The following is an 18,376-nucleotide window of genomic DNA, read 5'->3' on the forward strand; positions in this document are numbered from 1 at the left end:
TTCATAAATAATTTTCTTCTTACACTTAAGACCGATTCCTGCCCCCTTCCCATTTTTATTGCGGGGTTTCAGTGGCTAAAAAGTTTCCAAGGGGGGGTGGGTGGTTATTCCCCTTTTTCCATCATTAATGTCATTACTACGAACTATCAATAACCTTGTCGTTGGGAGCCGAGTTTCACGGTATTGATCCACGCAGCTATTCATCTCTGCCATGCAAGACACGGAATAATTTTCGCATTACAGTAGCTTGGATTTGCTTTTAATTCATATTTAAAGCTGCAACCGGCTCAGTGGAGCGCTCTGTGAAAGACTAGAGGCGCCTAATTAATAATAAGTCAGAAACGAAGGAAGGCACCGGCGAATAAATAATTAATACAGACATCTATGTCTCTTTGAATATTGCTCCTTTAAAAATTTAGACTTACCAGGACCATACTGTAAGTCTGCCATTTATATTGCGGGATGATTTAAGAAAGCTATTTTTTCCCTTGAAATACAATAATAAATTATTTACAGTGTTTTGCAAACCTAAGTTCCTTCATTAGCCAGCCCCTCTAGTTTGTTTCCTCCTGGTAGAAAACACCAGTTTTTTAGAATAATAATTACAATAAACTCCCAACAAGAACCACCAGCTAACATTAGGTTCAGATAGTTAGGACAGACACAAAAACATGAGAAGATGGAAGTGTGCCATCCCCTGATCTGGGAAGATGCTGGACTCTGCTACCTATGGGGTTCTGTTCAGGAGAGAAAACAAAACCTGTAATATTGTCCAGTGACCTTAGGCTTTCTCCTGGTGGCCAGTGAGACAGGATTAAGAGAACTTGAGGTTCTGAAATAGCTCCAGAAGAGAAGTGGCTAGGCTATAGGGTGCCTTCGGTGGCTCTCCCCATATATACCCATGATAAAAGACTGGGGGAGAATGGGATTTTAGAGACCGGTATTGAAAAGTTAGGATTGATTTCCACAGCAGTCAGGACCTACTGGTATCCCCAGAGATTAACAAATTCAAGAGGATAGGAGTAATTGAAAATCTGAGGTTTTTCTGTGAGATGGACTAGAATTTGTTTGCAATGTTGTTAGCAATATTGATTTTTTTTGTTCCTTGGATTAATGTATGTTAAACAGGAAAATACGGACATTAGTCAAGCACATTATAATCATCTATTTTTGAAAAGAAGGTTCCTCTAGTGATGTTGGAAACTGGGGCGCCAGGCATTTCCAACCAGGTGGCAACACTCTGGAGTGTTTGGGGCATATGGAACTGGAGGGACTGGCAAGGTGGCTGGAAGGTAGATTCACCTGCAGTTTCACCTCCCTCCTATGCCCTGCTTGTGAAGTTACAGCCTTGCATTTAACAAAACCGGCAACCTAGGTGCATTGGCTCCACTGTGCTTGCAAGTATTTGGGCAGCCTGGGTCTTCCAAAATTTCTCACCTGCATGGACATATTCCCACAGGCCCTACTGGCGTCTTTCAGTAGTCTGGGACCTCATCTCAGGTATAGGGAAACACATTAGTGTATCTAACCAGCTACTACACACACACACACACACACACACACACACAGGATCCGCGTGTGAAATCTGTAAAAGACTCGGAAGCAAGGCACAAGAGTCTGGAGACTTTCCAGACAGACTCATAGACCTTGGGATGGCCCCCAGCCTAGAGAAGCCTCCCTCCGATAGGCAGTACCCTGTACCTTAACAATCCTCTGGCTTGGCTCTTCTTCAGTCCCACCGGCTGGCATACCCTACTTACCAGTCGGGTAGTGATGGGGACCAAAGCTTTTCTACTTTTTCTTTTTCCCTTTAGGAGAGGGAGGGGGAGAGAGAGGGGAGTGGGGGAGAGAGGGAGAAGGTGGAGAGGGGGAGTGGGGGAGAGATGGGAGAGAGGGGAGCAGAGAGGGGAGAGAGAGAAACCAACGGGTTGTGTTTATGGAGCAAGACTCCTAAGGCATACAAGACCCCAGGATCAGGCCAAGGTCTTTACCCAACTCCATAGAAACTTAAGGTCAAGCACGAGACCCCTTGTGTCTTGGACAGGTTCTGAAAGGCGCATGAAGGCCGAGGTCTGGAGACTGGGGTGGAGCAGCGGACTGTGGTCCACTCCATAATCCTACACCATCAGGCAAAATGGCCCCGGCACAGAGTCTCTGAGTCAGAGATCGAGGATGGGGACACATCATAAGGTGACTGATTTGTGAAGGGCCAAGTTGGAAATGGGGGAAGGTGAAGTAGGAAAGTGAAGGACAAAGAAAAATATGAATCCCTCCTACCCACCCCACCCCGTCTTGGTAAAACCAAAAGCCAAACCCAGCGGAGCAGGCCGAGGAGGGAGGTGCAGGCAACAGGGCAGGCGCTCAGAACACCTGCGTTTTATTTTTAAATCTTCTAGGTGTCTGCGGGTCAAATAAAGACAAGGGCAGTAACGATTATTCTGTTAAATCTATGGTACTTGACTGCGCAAACACTAATTGATTAGACACCAAAATGATTTGTTTAAAGAGTTTTCCTCCTTCCCAAGTGCAGCTGTTCTGGGCCTGCGTCGGCGGCGTTGCTGGGCGACGGTGAAGTTCGCCAAGTAGGCGTGCGTCGGGGCCGGGCTTGGGGTAGGTTGGCTGCTCCAAGCCCTGCGCATCTGAGGCTCCCGGCTGGGTGGTGGCTGGTGACTTCTGCTCTTTAGTAATTATCTCCAACGTCGGAGAAGAATGTCGTACTAGAGAGCATCGCTAATACAATTGGCGCTCTGTCCACCCCTCTGAGTTTTCCTTACTTTGAGTCGCTTTGAATGACATCAACAGGAGTGTCCCCACTCTTAGCCCTGCCTTTCCAGTTCCCAGCTTTGACACTCCCCACCCTCAGACGGCCACTGCTAATCCTTCGCGGACTTCCAAAAGACGAGGACTGGAAAAGAGGAGTGTTCACCGCGGCCCCAAATCTGAAAAGTTCCGTCGTCTCCTCACCGGCTCCCTCGCAATCTTGGTCAGGGTTTCTCCTCCATTAATATAGAATTCTAACCAAAAGAGAAAACCCACTGAAAGTCAGACTACAGAAGGCCAATTTCCAGGGACTGAGGCTAACCTTGTCCAGAGCTGGGCCCTGCCACCTGTCACCCAGGAGTTAGAAACTTCTCCCTCAGTCCCAGGGTCACTGTGACACCCCTTCAGCGTTCTTGGCTTGAAGACGTGCAGAGCCTTTACCAAAGTAGACGACCTCCAGAAAGAGTTTCAACCCAGAAAAAATCCGTTGATAGTTCACCCAGGGTCTCAGGAGAGCAGGCGGTTTTCTTCCTTGCCCAGGAAGTAACCAGAGATGCTCTCTCGAGGTCAGTTCTCCGGCCGCCACCGAGGCGGCTCCAAACAATTCCTGGAACTCCTTGTAAGCTGGGGTTGGAGGGAGCTGACCGCCCTTCCGCAGGCATCTTCTTTGGGACTATGAGGGGCACGGGAGATGAAAGAATGGGTGGCGCAAAAATAAAAATGCTGAGTTTAAAATCATTTTCATGCGCACAATAATATTTAGGAAGGAAAAAGAGGAGGGAGGTTAGCCGGATAGACGAATAAAAACCATATAGACAATAAATACAGGAGCAAAGTTTGAAGAGAGACTCTAGAATCATTGGTTCCCATGTCCTCCACCAGAATGAGAAGTCACCATCCCCGCCCCCCCCTCGTGGAGCGGGCCCGGATTTGGGAGGGTGTGTCACATTGCAAGGAACTGGAAGTTAATTTGTTGTTTTAATTTTTCAATAATACAGCACCAGACCACTTATTCTATTCGAAGCACAAACAGCAATTTTCTGAATAAATTTTCTCCAGAGATGGAAAGACTCTAGAGGAAGACAGTAGAACCCTGCTGGAAGCATCTGTAATCAAATCCTTCACCCCATTTATCAAGGGTTCTGCTGTAACCAGATGCTGCCCACAGGTCCCTCCCCAGGAGTTTCATGCTCTCCACGGAAGCTTCAGAAATGCTGGAGGCTTCAGAAGCTGTATCCAAGGGTCTCTCACCCTAAAGCCCAGGATGGAGGTATTTGCTGAACCCCAGGACTGCCAGACACCAAACAGGAACTGAGCACTTGATGGTCCAGAGAGCCTAGAAACATTTCTTTGGAGTGGTCCATATGTTAAATCTCTACTACTCACGAAGAAAAGTAAGCCATTGACTGCCTTGCATGGACCCTTTTTAGAGAATCTTGTGTGGCCAGCATTTACAAGAATGGCCTTTTCCCCAAGTCTGAGGGTGTTTCCTGCAAACTGAAGTCTATTTATCAGAGGACAAATTTCATTTACCTACCTCTCCCAGGCACTTAAGACATTTACAAAATAAACATCAGTGGTAGTCTTTGTCCAGCTCAAGGCCCTAGGTTCAATCCTCAGTAGCAAAAAAAGCTGATTTCCAACATGAAAATACATGTAACAAGCATCTAGTTGAGCCTTTAGCTCCTGTTTTTAAAACACGTATGTTTTAATATAATTTTTGGCATTGTTTTTTTTTTCTTTAATTCTCCTGCAGTTGCTTGGGATTGAAGCCCTTCCCTTCCCCTCACACACTTACCTCTCCAGTTTCAAGGAATTCTTCTGCAGACTCTTGTTCTCTCTTTCCTTGGAGTACACCTAAGGGGGCCAAGCTTTGTGCTGGGCACTCTGAGGAGAAGAGGAAACAAGATAACAAAAGATAACTCCAGTCCCCTAGCATTTGACAATCTCTCAGAGGCCAGAGGAGAAAAGCATGATTTCTCCACACCATACTTGGCAACAAGAAATGTTTCTGAGAGGTCAAAAGACACCGCGCTTCTGACTCAGCAACTACAGGAAAACGATGCTTCACTAATAGGTGTGAAATGGAAGAGGAGGAAGAGGGAGATTCAGGAACCAAGTCCTGCAGTGCGAGATTCAGAGTCCCTTTGTGAGGAGTGCGGTGTCAAACACTGAAGTGAGCAAGGTCAAGAGATCCTTCCAGAACTCCCTTTCTCCCTTGGGAACCAAAGCTGAAACAAGCCACCTTTTTGATGAAGCCCCTTGCTGCATGGGCAGAGTTGAGCTCAAAGGATCCCACCCTTCTTCAGGTGGGCTCCAGGGCCTCAGTCAGGAGTCTTCATGAAGGAGGACTTCCAAGACTGAGTCTCTAACAGACTGTAGGATGAACAATTTGTATACTAATTTCTTTATTTTTTTAAACGAACTGTCTTTCAGGAAGAGAAGGTCATAAGGGCAGAGCAATCATTTCAATGGAATTAAAATATGATGGCAGAAACACTTGAGCTTAGATTGCTTTAATTCATCCTTTGGTCCTTTTATATGAGAGGCAAGTACTCTATATACTACAGGAAAGGGGCTCAAAAATAATAAAGAAATGTGGATTTGGCTTCTGAAGCTGATTTACTAGATAGAAAATATTTTATCCTTGAATGTGTCTGAAGAGATGATTTAAAAATAAATTAAATTAGTGTAATTTTAGTTTTAGCCAGTGTATCCTCCCCTCCCCAAAGACTTTTTCCTGGGGGAGGGGGTGGACTCCCGATTCCTAAATGATCATGGCCAAATAGACAAAAAGTAGGATCTACAGGAGTTATTTGGATAGGATGGGGGCTTTCTGATGATGAGACCCAGCAAATTCAGCCCCAGAGCCCGGTGTTCTAGGGAGTCTTGGTGTACCCACTGACCTTGACTGGCCTGCAATGGTCTTGGGCTGTTGGTGGCAGGGACCTAGGCTAAGAGATGAGCCTATGTGTGCATTAGCTGATGGGATTTCGGCCCCAGGATTCACCATATACCAAATTTTCCTCAGAGACCCCACCACCACGCCTCAGTCCTAGCCTCTGAAAAACAGTTATAGGCGATGCGCTCTGTGTTTGGCGCATAGCAGGCCTCAGACACTTTGTTCAGTAGCTGAGCCCTGAAAGCCCGGCTCTGAGGCTACCCTTATTGTGAACACCGCTAGCCCGGGGCTGAGGCTCGGCGCTGACCCGGCCATAACTGCCAAGGGCCTGACAATGGGCACATCTGTCCTTTCTCCAAGGGATAAAAGCACCTAAGCAGACAAGGCTCTGCCTTTTGTTACGGACTTTTTTCTTTCTTTCTTTTGTAAATAAAAGAAAGCCGCGGCATGTGGCGGCCGGGTGTGTGTCCCACACTGGGGGCCTCCCCACGCGTCCCCACCAGGCTAAAGGCCCGGGTTCAATTCCGGATTGGAGCGTGACTGTGACAGGGGCGCAATTATGCTCAGAGCTGAATTGATTTTCAAATCTGGAGGCTTCTTGCAGGGACGCCGGGAAGAGGAAAGCGTCCCTGCGGGACAAGCAGAGACCAGCGCGGCTGCGTGCACTCTGCCTGCGTGGGTTCTCCTCCCGAATAGCAGCAGCTTCTAGGTGCTTTTCTATGAAGGCTTTAGAGTAACTAAAAGACCATCCCCCGATGTTAACCAGAGAGCCCATCCAGGCACTCTCTTTAGTCCACCTCACGATCCTCCAAGCAGAGTTAACGGAAGTGGAGAGCCGCCTTAATTAGAAGCATAATGGAAGACCTCCTCTGAAGTCTGGGACAGCGAGGTGTGGCCTCGATCCAAACTCAAGGCACTGTATAATCCTCTGCCCTTGGCTCAGATGGGGAAAAGTGGATCTAGGAGTACCCAGGAGGATCGTAGGTGCCAGTTCAACTGCGGCCACGCTGAAATTGGCCTTTAAGGTATACACCTCTCAGGACCCGTAGCCCAGGCATTTAAGGATGGGGAGTGAGCCTGTCTCCCCAGTGACCTTTCAGGGAATAAAGCCGGGGGGGGGGGGGGTACGAGTGGAAGAGTAAGCTAGGGCCATGGCACAATTCCCGGCCCCTCGCGGGTAACCTGCACAGACAAACAGCCACTCAGACCCAGGAACTTTAACTCTCTAATCTAGCTGACCCACTGTGACAGAAGCCAGGCAAGAGAGTCTGTGACTGGGAAACGAGAGGGAGGCAGGGAGGAAGACCAAGGGGAAAGCAAGCCTCTCGGGACTGTGGCAGCAGCTCCAGATCGCGATCTGCGCGCGTCCCGTGCACGTGCTCACCACTCCGGGGCCATCCGGCGCCACCGAGAAAGCTCGCCGCCGCCCCCCCACGCCCCCCTCCCCCCGTTCATTTGTACTGGGACGTCACGGAGCCCTTGCTCTGGGACCGCGGGGGCGGGGCCTAGCAGCGCGCATGCGCGCTGCGCCCGGCGGGCGTGAGGGCGGGCAGCGGCGGCGGCGGCGGCTACCGAATCACGGCCACAGTCTGCAACAGTAACCGAGCCATGGCTCGAGCTGGCGGGCGGCGCAGGCAAACAGCAGCCGCGGCAGGCGCACGGGCTGCGTTAAGGGAGCTGGGGGCAGCACGGTTCTAAGAAGAGGGGCGAGAGGGGGCCAGGCTGGGCAGGCTAGGGGGCACCGCGCTCTCCCAACAGCGCGGATCCTTTTTGGAGATTAATATTTAAAAAAAAAAAAAAAAGCAGAGGGGAAGGTGGGAGCAAGAGAGAAGGCGAGACACACAGAGAAAGAGCGAGAGACACAGATACCCACAGTGAGAGAAAGAAAGGCCACGGTCGCCGGCAGCCGATGTGAAGACTGGACTCCGTGTGCCCCTCGCCGCCTCTGCCCGGCCACATCGATGTTGCAGCCCGCTCGCCCGCATCACGATGAACGCGCAGCTGACCATGGAGGCGATCGGAGAGCTGCACGGGGTGAGCCATGAGCCGGTGCCCGCCCCTGCCGACCTGCTGGGCGGCAGCCCTCACGCGCGCAGCTCCGTGGGGCACCGCGGCAGCCACCTGCCTCCAGCGCACCCGCGTTCCATGGGCATGGCGTCCCTGCTGGACGGCGGCAGCGGAGGCAGCGATTACCACCACCACCACCGCGCCCCTGAGCACAGCCTGGCTGGCCCCCTGCACCCCACCATGACCATGGCCTGTGAAACTCCCCCAGGTATGAGCATGCCCACCACCTACACCACCTTAACCCCTCTGCAGCCGCTGCCGCCCATCTCCACTGTGTCCGACAAGTTCCCTCACCACCATCACCACCACCATCACCACCACCACCCACACCACCACCAGCGCCTGGCGGGCAACGTGAGTGGTAGTTTCACTCTTATGCGGGATGAGCGCGGGCTAGCCTCCATGAATAACCTCTATACCCCTTACCACAAGGACGTGGCTGGCATGGGCCAGAGCCTCTCGCCCCTCTCTGGCTCCGGTCTGGGCAGCATTCACAACTCCCAGCAAGGGCTTCCCCACTATGCTCATCCCGGAGCGGCTATGCCCACCGACAAGATGCTCACCCCAAATGGCTTTGAAGCCCACCACCCTGCCATGCTCGGTCGCCACGGAGAGCAGCACCTCACGCCCACCTCGGCCGGCATGGTGCCCATCAATGGCCTTCCTCCGCACCATCCCCATGCCCACCTGAATGCCCAGGGCCACGGACAGCTCCTGGGCACAGCCCGGGAGCCCAACCCTTCGGTGACCGGCTCGCAGGTCAGCAATGGAAGTAATTCAGGGCAGATGGAAGAGATCAATACCAAAGAGGTGGCTCAGCGTATCACCACCGAGCTCAAACGTTACAGCATCCCACAGGCCATCTTCGCGCAGAGGGTGCTCTGCCGTTCCCAGGGGACCCTTTCGGACCTGCTGCGAAACCCCAAGCCCTGGAGCAAACTCAAGTCTGGCCGGGAGACCTTCCGGAGAATGTGGAAGTGGCTGCAGGAGCCGGAGTTCCAGCGCATGTCCGCGCTCCGCTTAGCAGGTGAGCCAACGGGCGCGTGGGCGAGATAAGGGACTGAAGGTGGGAGGGAATGAGAGAAGGCTGGGCGCGCTTCGTCCCGCTCCGCCTCCCCTTTCTTTCCTAGACATGGAAGAACCAGCTTAGGCAACCGACCTTCTCCTCCAGGGGCTCGGTGCAGTGGGCTGTGGGAGGCTTCAAAGACTGAACAGGGCGGCCACCGTGGCTTCGGGGTCGCATTTGTGCTCGGGGACAGAACTGTAGGGTTTTGCGCCTCAGGCCGAGAGACTCTTAGAACCTGGTGGAACACTGGTTGTGTGGTTCTCAGCAGAAAACAGCGGGTTTAGGAAGGGACGAAGAAAACCTAAAACTAGCTCCGGTTGCACAAGGCACATACCCGGCGCGGGACTGGCGCTACTTAAGCTGCCAGTCAATATTTGGCTGAGCTGGCTGTGGCCACCCACTCTTGCCCCATTTTATTGGCGCCGCACGTCCAGTGAGCCGCACTTCGGTAGGGTGTGTACACAGATTCCAAACCTGCAGACGATGTGTGCAGGGCGGGCTGCTTCGGCAGGGTTACCACACATGGGCTGCGCGTGTAACCGGCTGTGGAAAGGAGAGGGACAGAGACAGACAGTTACCAGGTGCCTAGGGACCACCGCTGACAACTCGCTTTTTCGTTTTCGTGATTTTTCATCTAAGTCTCTGTGCTCTTGGGTGGGAGTGCGTAAATGTTCCCCAAATTAGCAAGCGGGTCTCCCAGTTCCAAACCCCTAGCAGGTTGTTTGAATTTGAGCACTGAAAGTCTCAGCTGCCAAGTGCAGGCACTATGCCTGACTTCCTTAGTGGGCCAAGAGACCTAGTGGACAGCTGAGCCCAGATGATGAACCGCGCCAGGGATTCAGATACATTTGGCGACCCTTGAAGAGGCTAGAAGAGGGCAGCCCAGGGGCGGTCTGTGTTCATGAGACCTGGGTGGAGGTTACCGAGTTGATTGACTCCTGTGTCCAAGTCCCCCCACCCCGCCCCCCACCCAAGCCACACACAGCCTCATCTGAGCCCTGCGCCCAGGTCTGAGTCTTGGTGAAGAGAAAGGTAAACGCTGGAATGAGGGTTTGTTAATTAACCGATCGTTCTCCATTAATTCGTCCCTAGAGAACGAGAGACAGTCAATCCGCTCTGAGCCGAGGGCACTGAGGCGTTTCACCGACTAAAATCAAAGCATGAGGCCGATCCCCCTCCCCCACCCGGTGCCTACCAATGAGAAGCTGGGGAAAGGCAGGTGCGGACTAGCCTGGGATCCTAGCCTGCGCGGGCTACCCTAGTGTTCCCTGCATCTGGGCTCTAGAGGCCTTCGGTGGTAGGTGCCACGCTGCTTCAGCATCTGGCCGCCCGGAATTTCCAGGCTAACTCACGCGGTCCTTTGCTCTAAAGTTCCCAAGGCAGGCTAGGGTTATTATGCCGAGGAGTGAGGTGAGGCAAAGGACAAGGCGACCCGGGCCGAGGGCCGACGGAATGCCGTGCCTAAGCCTCACGGTTCCACTAAGACTTTATGTGGTGTTGGAGCCCCTGGTGGGCCCATTGAGTCCCCGCGGTGCAGCTGATCTTGCTGCTCTCCCACTGTTCCCTCAAAACCTTCCATTGCACCCTCGCCTGAAGCCAGGGCTCCCGACTTCCAGGCAGGTAGGGAGGGCTCTGAGGCTAACCTGTGTGGGGCGCTGAAACGTGGATAAAAAGGCCATACTCTCTCGCGAAAGTCCCATCCCACCACTTGGTGAAGACACTCCAGATATCTGCGACACCCCACATGGTCTTCTGTCACACCCTGGAAGGAGGGACTGGTAGGTCCTGTGCTGGGTGCCTCATCCTGGAAACCTAGTCTGTCTATCCTGTGCAAAGCCCCCTGACCTCCAGATAAGAAGGCTGAGTTGGGGAGGGGCTGGTGTTTGGTGCTGGGGAGCCCTGTGAATGAAGACTAAGTTCTAGAACCTGCACACCAAAGGCATGAGTTGGGTGCTGAGCAGGTGCTCATGGGACCCAGAAGGTCACCAAAGGGTGTCTTACACTAGGTCCAAATGACTAGCTCTGTTATTCTTGGTTCCAAGCATGTGGCCTTTTCCTAGAATGTGTGGAAAATAGGAGGCTCGAGCTGACACCGATCCGATCCCAAGGACACTGGGTGTCCTGAGACGGAGTGGAGCACCACCTCTTTCATTTTTGTTTCTGGAACAAAAAGGAGTGAGAAGACTGGAACCTAAGTCTGCCATGAGGGGTAGGGTGCTCATGCAAGAAACCCAGAACCGTCCATTCTGCCTCGAAAGTTAAGGCCCATTTTTGAGTAACTAAAGTACAGTCCACCTGGTTGCTGCTGCTGCTTCCTCCTCCTCCTCCTCCTCCTCCTCCTCCTCCTCCTCCTCCTCCTCCTCCTCCTCCTCCTCTTCTTCTTCTTCTTCTTCTTCTTCTTCTTCTTCTTCTTCTTCTTCTTCTTCTTCTTCTTCCCTTCTTAAGAGAAGCCTCTGGTCCTTGGGAAGGTGACTTGCAGGCCTCAGTGATGGAGTTTGAGGACTGATAGTCTGATGCTTTGCCCTGGCAGCCGCAGGAACTCAGGGCCGGCTCCCCATCACCAGCCACTGCAGCTTGGCTAGCTGTATCCCTTAAGACTAACCCTCATCTTTTCTCAAGCCCCTTGTAAGGCCTGACCGAGCTCCCTCACTCTTCGGTGGAAGAGTGGTTTCTTCAGTTGCCTCTCTGGGACCCGCATTCCGAGCAGCATGTTTGGAGGGTCAAAATCCTCTGCACGTGGCAGTATGTTTGGGGAGGCGCCAGAAGAATGTATAAATTACAAGCGCTGGTGAAAGACTGGAGGAAATTCTCACCAAATTAACTACCTTTTAAAAATCAATATATGTTGCCTCAACGTAATGCTTGCTGCTGCTCATTAAAACGCAGCGTGACCAGACGCTCGCCGCTTCTGGTCCCGAGTGGGGTGGGGAAGCTAAACTGGGTGCCCCGCCTCTGACGTGGGCGTCTATCAAGACAGGAGAAGATTAGCTTCCAATTAAATATTCCAGAAGGCTTTGGCCCCTCGGCGGGAGCTGGCAGCACAGGAAGAGACTGCAAGAGACACCCACAAGTGAGTGCGACTAACACTGTGCACCCAGAAGGTGGTGTTGGCTCAGGTCCTCAGCCCAGGCAAGGCTGTGTGCTGGGCACTCAGCCCTGCCAGAGGTGAGGAGACCTCCAGAGCCCTACGTGAAGATGGCTTGCTCTTCGGCACCCGGTACTTCGCCCCCTTACGGTCGGGTATTTGCTCCTTTGTGCTAGTGGCAGATCTAAACTAGAGGCTGGAAGGGGGGTGCTCTACCTGGAAGTAGCCCTGAGAAAGTCTTGCCCAACCCAACCTGGGCCGTGTTTGCTGTGAGTGGCCTTGCGGCCTGGTTGATTGATAACTGGCTCTGCACACGTCCATTTGCTTTTGTGTTAATATTTATCCCGACCAGTGACATTTCAAGTGTCCGGTGCTGCCCCGGCAGCGAGAGCCAGGCAGGAGAGCCAGACTGGCCCTGAAGAACCGCAGTTGTTCAATCTCAGAAGAATTCTGGGTGGAGAGACTGGGGTTGGGGGGGGGGGGCGGGACTGGGCATGAGAGATGCCAGGGCTGGAAGAGCTCCTGGGCTCCAGAGTGGGACGGGAAGGCGGCACAGCCACACTGATTCCCTGGCGCCCTGCACTGTGTCTGTCCCGTGGTGCAGCTGCTCCTAGCCCTCTGCCGCTTGAACAAAGGGGCCGGCAGGGCGCGACCGACCGTGTCCGCCTTGGAGGCTGGGGTCAAGGCCTGGGATTGCTTTCTCCCAGCGTGGCTAAGGGATAACCCGTTATCAGAAGGCAACCGAGAGTCCCAGAGCCTCCAGGGATGAATGGTGGGGGTGAACTGGGGTAATCGGAAGACACACACACACACACACACACCAAGCGGATGTAAAGTCTAAAGGACTTGGGGACAGTCACCAGAAGGCTCTGAGCGACGTCTTTCTTACAGACTATCTGTCCCCTCGGTGGGACAATAGTTGCCTTTGTGCGTTTTTTGTTGGTGGCAATGGCATCCCTTGAGGAGAGGAAGTGCAGCGAGGTTGATGGGTGCCTGTGGCGCTAATTAGCGATTGTAGTTTTTGTACCGGGTTAAGCCTGCTTTCTGAGGCTGAAGGAGACCCGGTGGCTGCGATGTGGTGATTTTTTTGGCCGGCAAAGAAGGATGCTCACCAGAAACAAACCCCATGGCATGTTCAGAAGGTGCCTACCTATCACCCCCTCTCCAAGATGCAACCCGGAGATCCTTGGATAATTCGAGTGTTATCCCCAAATACCCAGGGTCAGGGTACTGCGGTCACTCCAGACCCAGTCTCTTAAAACTACAAGAGTACAGGTAGATCGTAGCAGTAAAGCCATTCCAAAACCTAAAATGTGACGATCTTTGACGCTTTTTGCCCCCTGCGAGCTCAGCAGAGACTGGGGTGAACTGGCTTTGCCAGGAGTTCGGAACCTAGGTTAGCTTTGCTGCAGCTTGGGATGACAGCGCAGAGGACGCTGCGCGCGCCCCCTACTGGCCTCCTGGCGAGGGGGGACAGGAGATAGACGTTAGGCTGGCCGGGGCTTTGTTTTTAGAGCATCCTTGTCCTAAAGATTATTTTAAAGCAGTATTTTGGTAGTAAGAAGGCCTAGAGGAGGAAGAGGATGCCTATCAAAAGCTCCTATCGCGGAAGACACGATTATCTTCCCTACCAATTACAACCCGACCTCTAACCTACCCAGAAAGGATGACTATTTCTGTTCCATGCCGGAATTACGCTCTCTGACATATTTTTACCTAAGAGGAACGATGAGTGCAGAGGTGACCCTGGCAGTCTGAAGTCGAAAGCTGGGACCAATATAGTCAGCACAGATTAACAGTTCCTTTGTTTGGCTTGCTTCCCAGCAAACTGTCCAGAGTGAGTCAGAACGCAGCCCCCAGGCCTTAAGCTTGGAAGCCTTTGTTTTCCTTTCCCGTGGGGTGAGTGAAAGGGCTGTCAGAGCCTGCAGGCATGGAACCCTGGCCCAGAGTCAGGACCCTGGACAGATCCCCACCGCCTTGCAGCCTAAGGCTGGACTCCATCTCTAAAGAGGCAACTGGGATGGTACAGGATACCATGCTGCAGCAAAGAAACATTAATAGCTAATATTCAGAAGTTTTTGAGAGCGGGAGGCCCCTCCCAGAATAAACACTGGCCCTGTCGGGTCGTCAAAAAGATCAAAACCGTCGTCAAATATCAGGGGCTGATTGGTTTGTCCCCACGTGGCGTGGCACGTGCACACCAGCATATAAAATTGGAATTTGCGTCCCTGTGGGTGTGACAAGAGTTGGATCATTAAGCTAAAACGTTCAATTCAGTCCCTTTGATCCGTGCTAGGGAAAAATCTATAGTCATCTCTAATCTACGAGGTCTTTAAGGAGGTTGTTACACTAGCTGTTTGATGTCATCATCTTCCACATCCGTGGCAAATTCAGCTAATCAAACACGCTGGTCCCCAAAGTTCTCCCAAGCAACAGTTCTTACAGAGCATACTGGTAAAAATCCATTCTTGGTTTTCTTGTCAAGAAAAGGAAATATTCAACTCTAATGGCTGTGGGTAATTTAGAAGGAGGTTCCCAGGTGTCTCACTCCTGGGCTTCCATAGTCAGTGGCAGCCACGTCCTTGAAGTGGTAATGCCCAGTGTTCTCTGTAAACTGCATATAATGAAGTATTTAAACACACGCTTGTTTTTGTAACTCAACCCCAGTGGCTCAAAAGTGAAATAACTGGTTTCATTTCAGACCCTAATTAAGTACTAAGATTTCCACACTTTGGTAAAATTGAATGCCCCCCCCACCAAAGGTTGCTACATAAAAAGAATCGCATGAAGTTATGCTTGTCATTGAACACACTTGTAATATAAAATTCAATCCATATGCATCACAGGTTATTTTCTGTGTGTCGACATTTGAATAAGACCAGTGAGCACCTTCAGAAGAGAGCCACATTCAGACTGACTGAAAATGTCAGTCTCGCAGTCCGAGAAGAAGGAAGGTCTTATTTCAAATGTAAATTAGTTTAGTACACAGTCTTCCATTCCTATCTCATCCACTTTACGGGGTTTTATTTTAAGACTATTATATTCCCTCTGATAAAGCTTACTTTCTTGCTGACGTGACAGGTGACTAGGCCAGCCAAGTGACAATATGACCATATGAGACAAACTTGCAATTATTTATCAAGGTCTTAATGTTCTATCCGCTACATAGATTTCTTCCCAAAGATGTTACAATGGAACAAATGGCTTCTAGAACATCCCTCTAATGTGTAGATTTAATAAGACAACAGCTGAGCAGAGCCCAACCCTAGAAGACAATTCGTCAGGTCTGTCATACCAATGAAAAAAGGAGAGAATTTAAGTTGGTTGTTCTATTTATTGCATGCTGCGGTAGACTTTGCCATTTAATACTCTGTCTATGCCAATGGCTCATAAGTCTTACTGCACATAGAAATCACTTAAAGACTTAAACAACTAATGTCTGACTGCAACACCAGATATTCCAGTCTAATTGAGTGGGGTGTGACCCGGGCTCCCAGGTGACCTTAATGTGCGTGGAGGTCTGGGAATCTATATGGGGTGTGGTCGTTTCCTTTGCTTTCTCCAATGTTCTCTGTAGTGGGATGAAATAATCTGTCTCTGGTCACTGCACTGGAGTGTACTGATGCCCTGGGCTCAGTTTCCCCAAGGTACTAGCCAAGCCAAGCATATTCTTCACCACTGGCTTCTGTGGACAGTTCCATACCACAGTCAATGCACTCAGAATGTGGACATCTGACTCTCTCTCCTCTCTCTCCCCTCTCTCTCTCTCTCTCTCTCTCTCTCTCTCTCTCTCTCTCTCTCTCTCTCTCTCTCTCGGTTTTTGATTTCTTGTTTTTTTTTTCCAAGACAGGATTTCTCTATGTATCCTTCGCTGTCTTGGAACTCACTCTGTAAACTAGGCTGACCTAGAGCTCACAGAGATCCGCCTGCCTCTGCCTCCTGAGTGCTGGGATTAAAGGCTGCGCCACCACGGGCCAGCCTAACCTCTAAAGTATCCATTTAACAAGGTCCAGGCATCATAAAGCTCTTGAAATTAGAGAGTAAATCTTTCTTCTTGGGCTCTCAAGGAAAATTTTTTGAAACATTCTTTCTTCTCAGATGTATAGACAAGATTTCTTTTAATTTCTCTGCTCCAAGGAAGCAGCCAGAGTGGTTGGTAACAGACGTGAAGCTCCTCTCTCTCTATAATCTATCTCTCATAGCTGGCTCTCTATCTCAGCGAGACGAGCGAAAAGGAGAGAAGAACGAAAAGAATAGAGAGAACGTACAGAGACTAGATAGCGGAGATAGCGATCTCTCTCTCTCTCTCTCTCTCTCTCTCTCTCTCTCTCCCTCTCTCCCTCCCTACCCTCCTCTCTCTCCCTCCCTCCCTCTCTCTCTCTCTCTCTCTCTCTCTCTCTCTCCTTGTTCACTTAAACAATTATTGATGGGAAAGGCCCATCTCATTAGATGTGCTCTGCGGGCAAGCTTGGCCCTCTGGGACCCATGCCTGGAGGAAGGCCCAAAGGCCCAAGACCACCCATGCTTCCAAGGCCGATGTTCTCATCTGCCTTGGGCTCTGTTCTAACAACGCCTGCCTATTATCCATACGTTATGACTACACGTATACACAGACATACACACATACGCGCGCGCATACACACACACACATACAAAGCAAACTGACAGAAAGCTCTGCGTGAATGTTGGTTTCAATCAGGCACTCGGGCACCCGCCGCCCATCGTTCTTTGCATATGTCACGGGTACCGAGAACGGACAGTTTCTGCCATAAGTCCTTTCTTTTAACACAGTGATCGCATAGTCTCAAAGAGAGGTTGTCAGAGGAACGCAGCAAGCGATGAGCTTCTCACTTTCTTTTCCTCTTGCCTTCTTAAGCAGAGGAATTGTGGGTGGGGGGGGGCTAAATGTGCAAGCGTGTGAAGCACGCCACCTAGTGACAGTGGCGCTCATCACAGGCATCTTGGTGAGTGGGTGAGGAGCGGCTACCATGATTCCAGTATTGATGGAGTCACAAAAATCGTTCATTAAGGCAATTTAATCTTTGCTATTAAATGTCCTTTCAATTCATTTGGGGTAATTAAGATGCAGTTAAAGTGATTAAATTCTAATTACTTATGCTAGAGAAAGACATATTTGTCACGCTAATGCTGATAGACGAAGGACTCGGAAAGAAAGTTAACGTTTACTTCAAATGATGCAGCTGGAAAAATCAGTTCCTCTTTTCATCATTAATCTGGCGAGCTGGGTGATTATGTAATGGCACTACATGCTCATTAAATAGGAGAAGTGCTGATTAAAATGGCTGCCAGGAGGAAAAGTTGAGCAAGAAGTAACTCAGGATAGTATAGTCAGCATTCTTGGGCAAAATCAGTAGGTGTTCTTTCCCTCCAAGCCCTCGCCCCAAAGTAATGAACACCTAGTGAGCTTTATTCTATCATTGAAAGGGGGGTGGCACACAGAAGGCTTTTATTATCAAACCAAAGACATTGTTAAATGTAAACATTCCCCCCTAAAAAGAAGGCAGCAGTATCTTACATAAGATACTAGACCAGTGTTGAACTCCCTGTGTAACCAAGGATGCCCTTGAACTTCTCATCCTCCTGTCTCCACTTCCTGAGTGCTGGGGTATGCCACCATGCCCAGTTTATGTAGCGCTGAGGATCCAATCCAGATCATTCACATGACCCAGTCAGCGCCATCTCCAGCCCTAAAGAAATGTTCTTAAAAGGAGAGTGTCCTGGAGTAGAGAGGAACCAAGGTAAACATGAGTGAGCATTTCCCCTGTAGGCTGCAGGAGCCACTTCCTGTGCAGATTCCTAGGGCTACCCTAAGTGCTCAACCTCCCCTCCCCAGCTGGATTCTTTTCTCTGTAGGGAGGGAGTCAGAGTCGCCTGCACTGGGTTACAAGCACGATCAATTATTATGCTCACTCTGAAGAGAACTAAGTATCTCCTACAAATTGGTCCCTTTTCAATGAGTTTTCCATGTCCCAGTGTAAAGTAGTGTCACATTATAAAGCAGAAGTTCACTGAGACTGTCCTGCCATAATCTCACGGCCCCCAGCCTCTTAGGATAGCTTAATTATGTTCATAAAAGAGAGTTGAATTTGAAACTTAAGAACTTGAAGTTTGTTTCTCTCTCTCTCTCTCTCTCTCTCTCTCTCTCTCTCTCTCTCTTCTTTTAAGGAGGTGCCTTCACATTTTCCTGAGAACGTTATCCAAGAATAAGAATCATCAATAAGTTAATTGGGGATTATTTTATTTTGCTCAAGAGACCTGTGTCTCTTAGTACAGTTAAATTTGCATATTGAAACCATAATTGAGGTTGTCTCTTTCTTCCATTCATCCCATTTTATATTACTCCAGTGTACACCATAAGCAAGTGCACATTACCAAATTCATCAGTCATTTAAGTTAAACAATTACCTTTAAAAATAAATCGATTATTTGAATATTTAAGATCACTATGAATCATGTCATGCTGCCTTTTTAATAT

General features: G+C 50.4%; 1 protein-coding gene across 7 annotated transcripts in view; it reads left to right on the forward strand.

Annotated features, from left to right (window-relative positions):
• Positions 1–18,376, forward strand: part of Onecut1 (one cut homeobox 1) — a 52,589-nt gene that overhangs the window by 8,890 nt on the left and 25,323 nt on the right. The window contains exons 3-4 of one of the 7 annotated variants that reach the window (XR_005284588.1): positions 2,045–2,190; positions 2,531–5,545. The exons of 1 other annotated variant lie outside the window; for it this stretch is intronic. Coding sequence is in view for 3 of the 6 variants with exons in the window: in XM_038321512.1 (XP_038177440.1) it covers positions 7,652–8,756 (1,105 nt within the window). In the remaining 3 variants the exon portion in view is untranslated. Of the gene's footprint in view, positions 1–2,044; positions 2,191–2,530; positions 5,546–7,215; positions 8,757–18,376 lie in introns of those variants that run through there. 5 more of the 7 variants (XR_005284589.1, XR_005284587.1, XM_038321512.1 and 2 more) reach the window with 5 other exon arrangements.

The sequence above is a fragment of the Arvicola amphibius genome, chromosome 3 (assembly GCF_903992535.2).
Source record: "Arvicola amphibius chromosome 3, mArvAmp1.2, whole genome shotgun sequence".
Classification (NCBI taxonomy): domain Eukaryota; kingdom Metazoa; phylum Chordata; class Mammalia; order Rodentia; family Cricetidae; genus Arvicola; species Arvicola amphibius.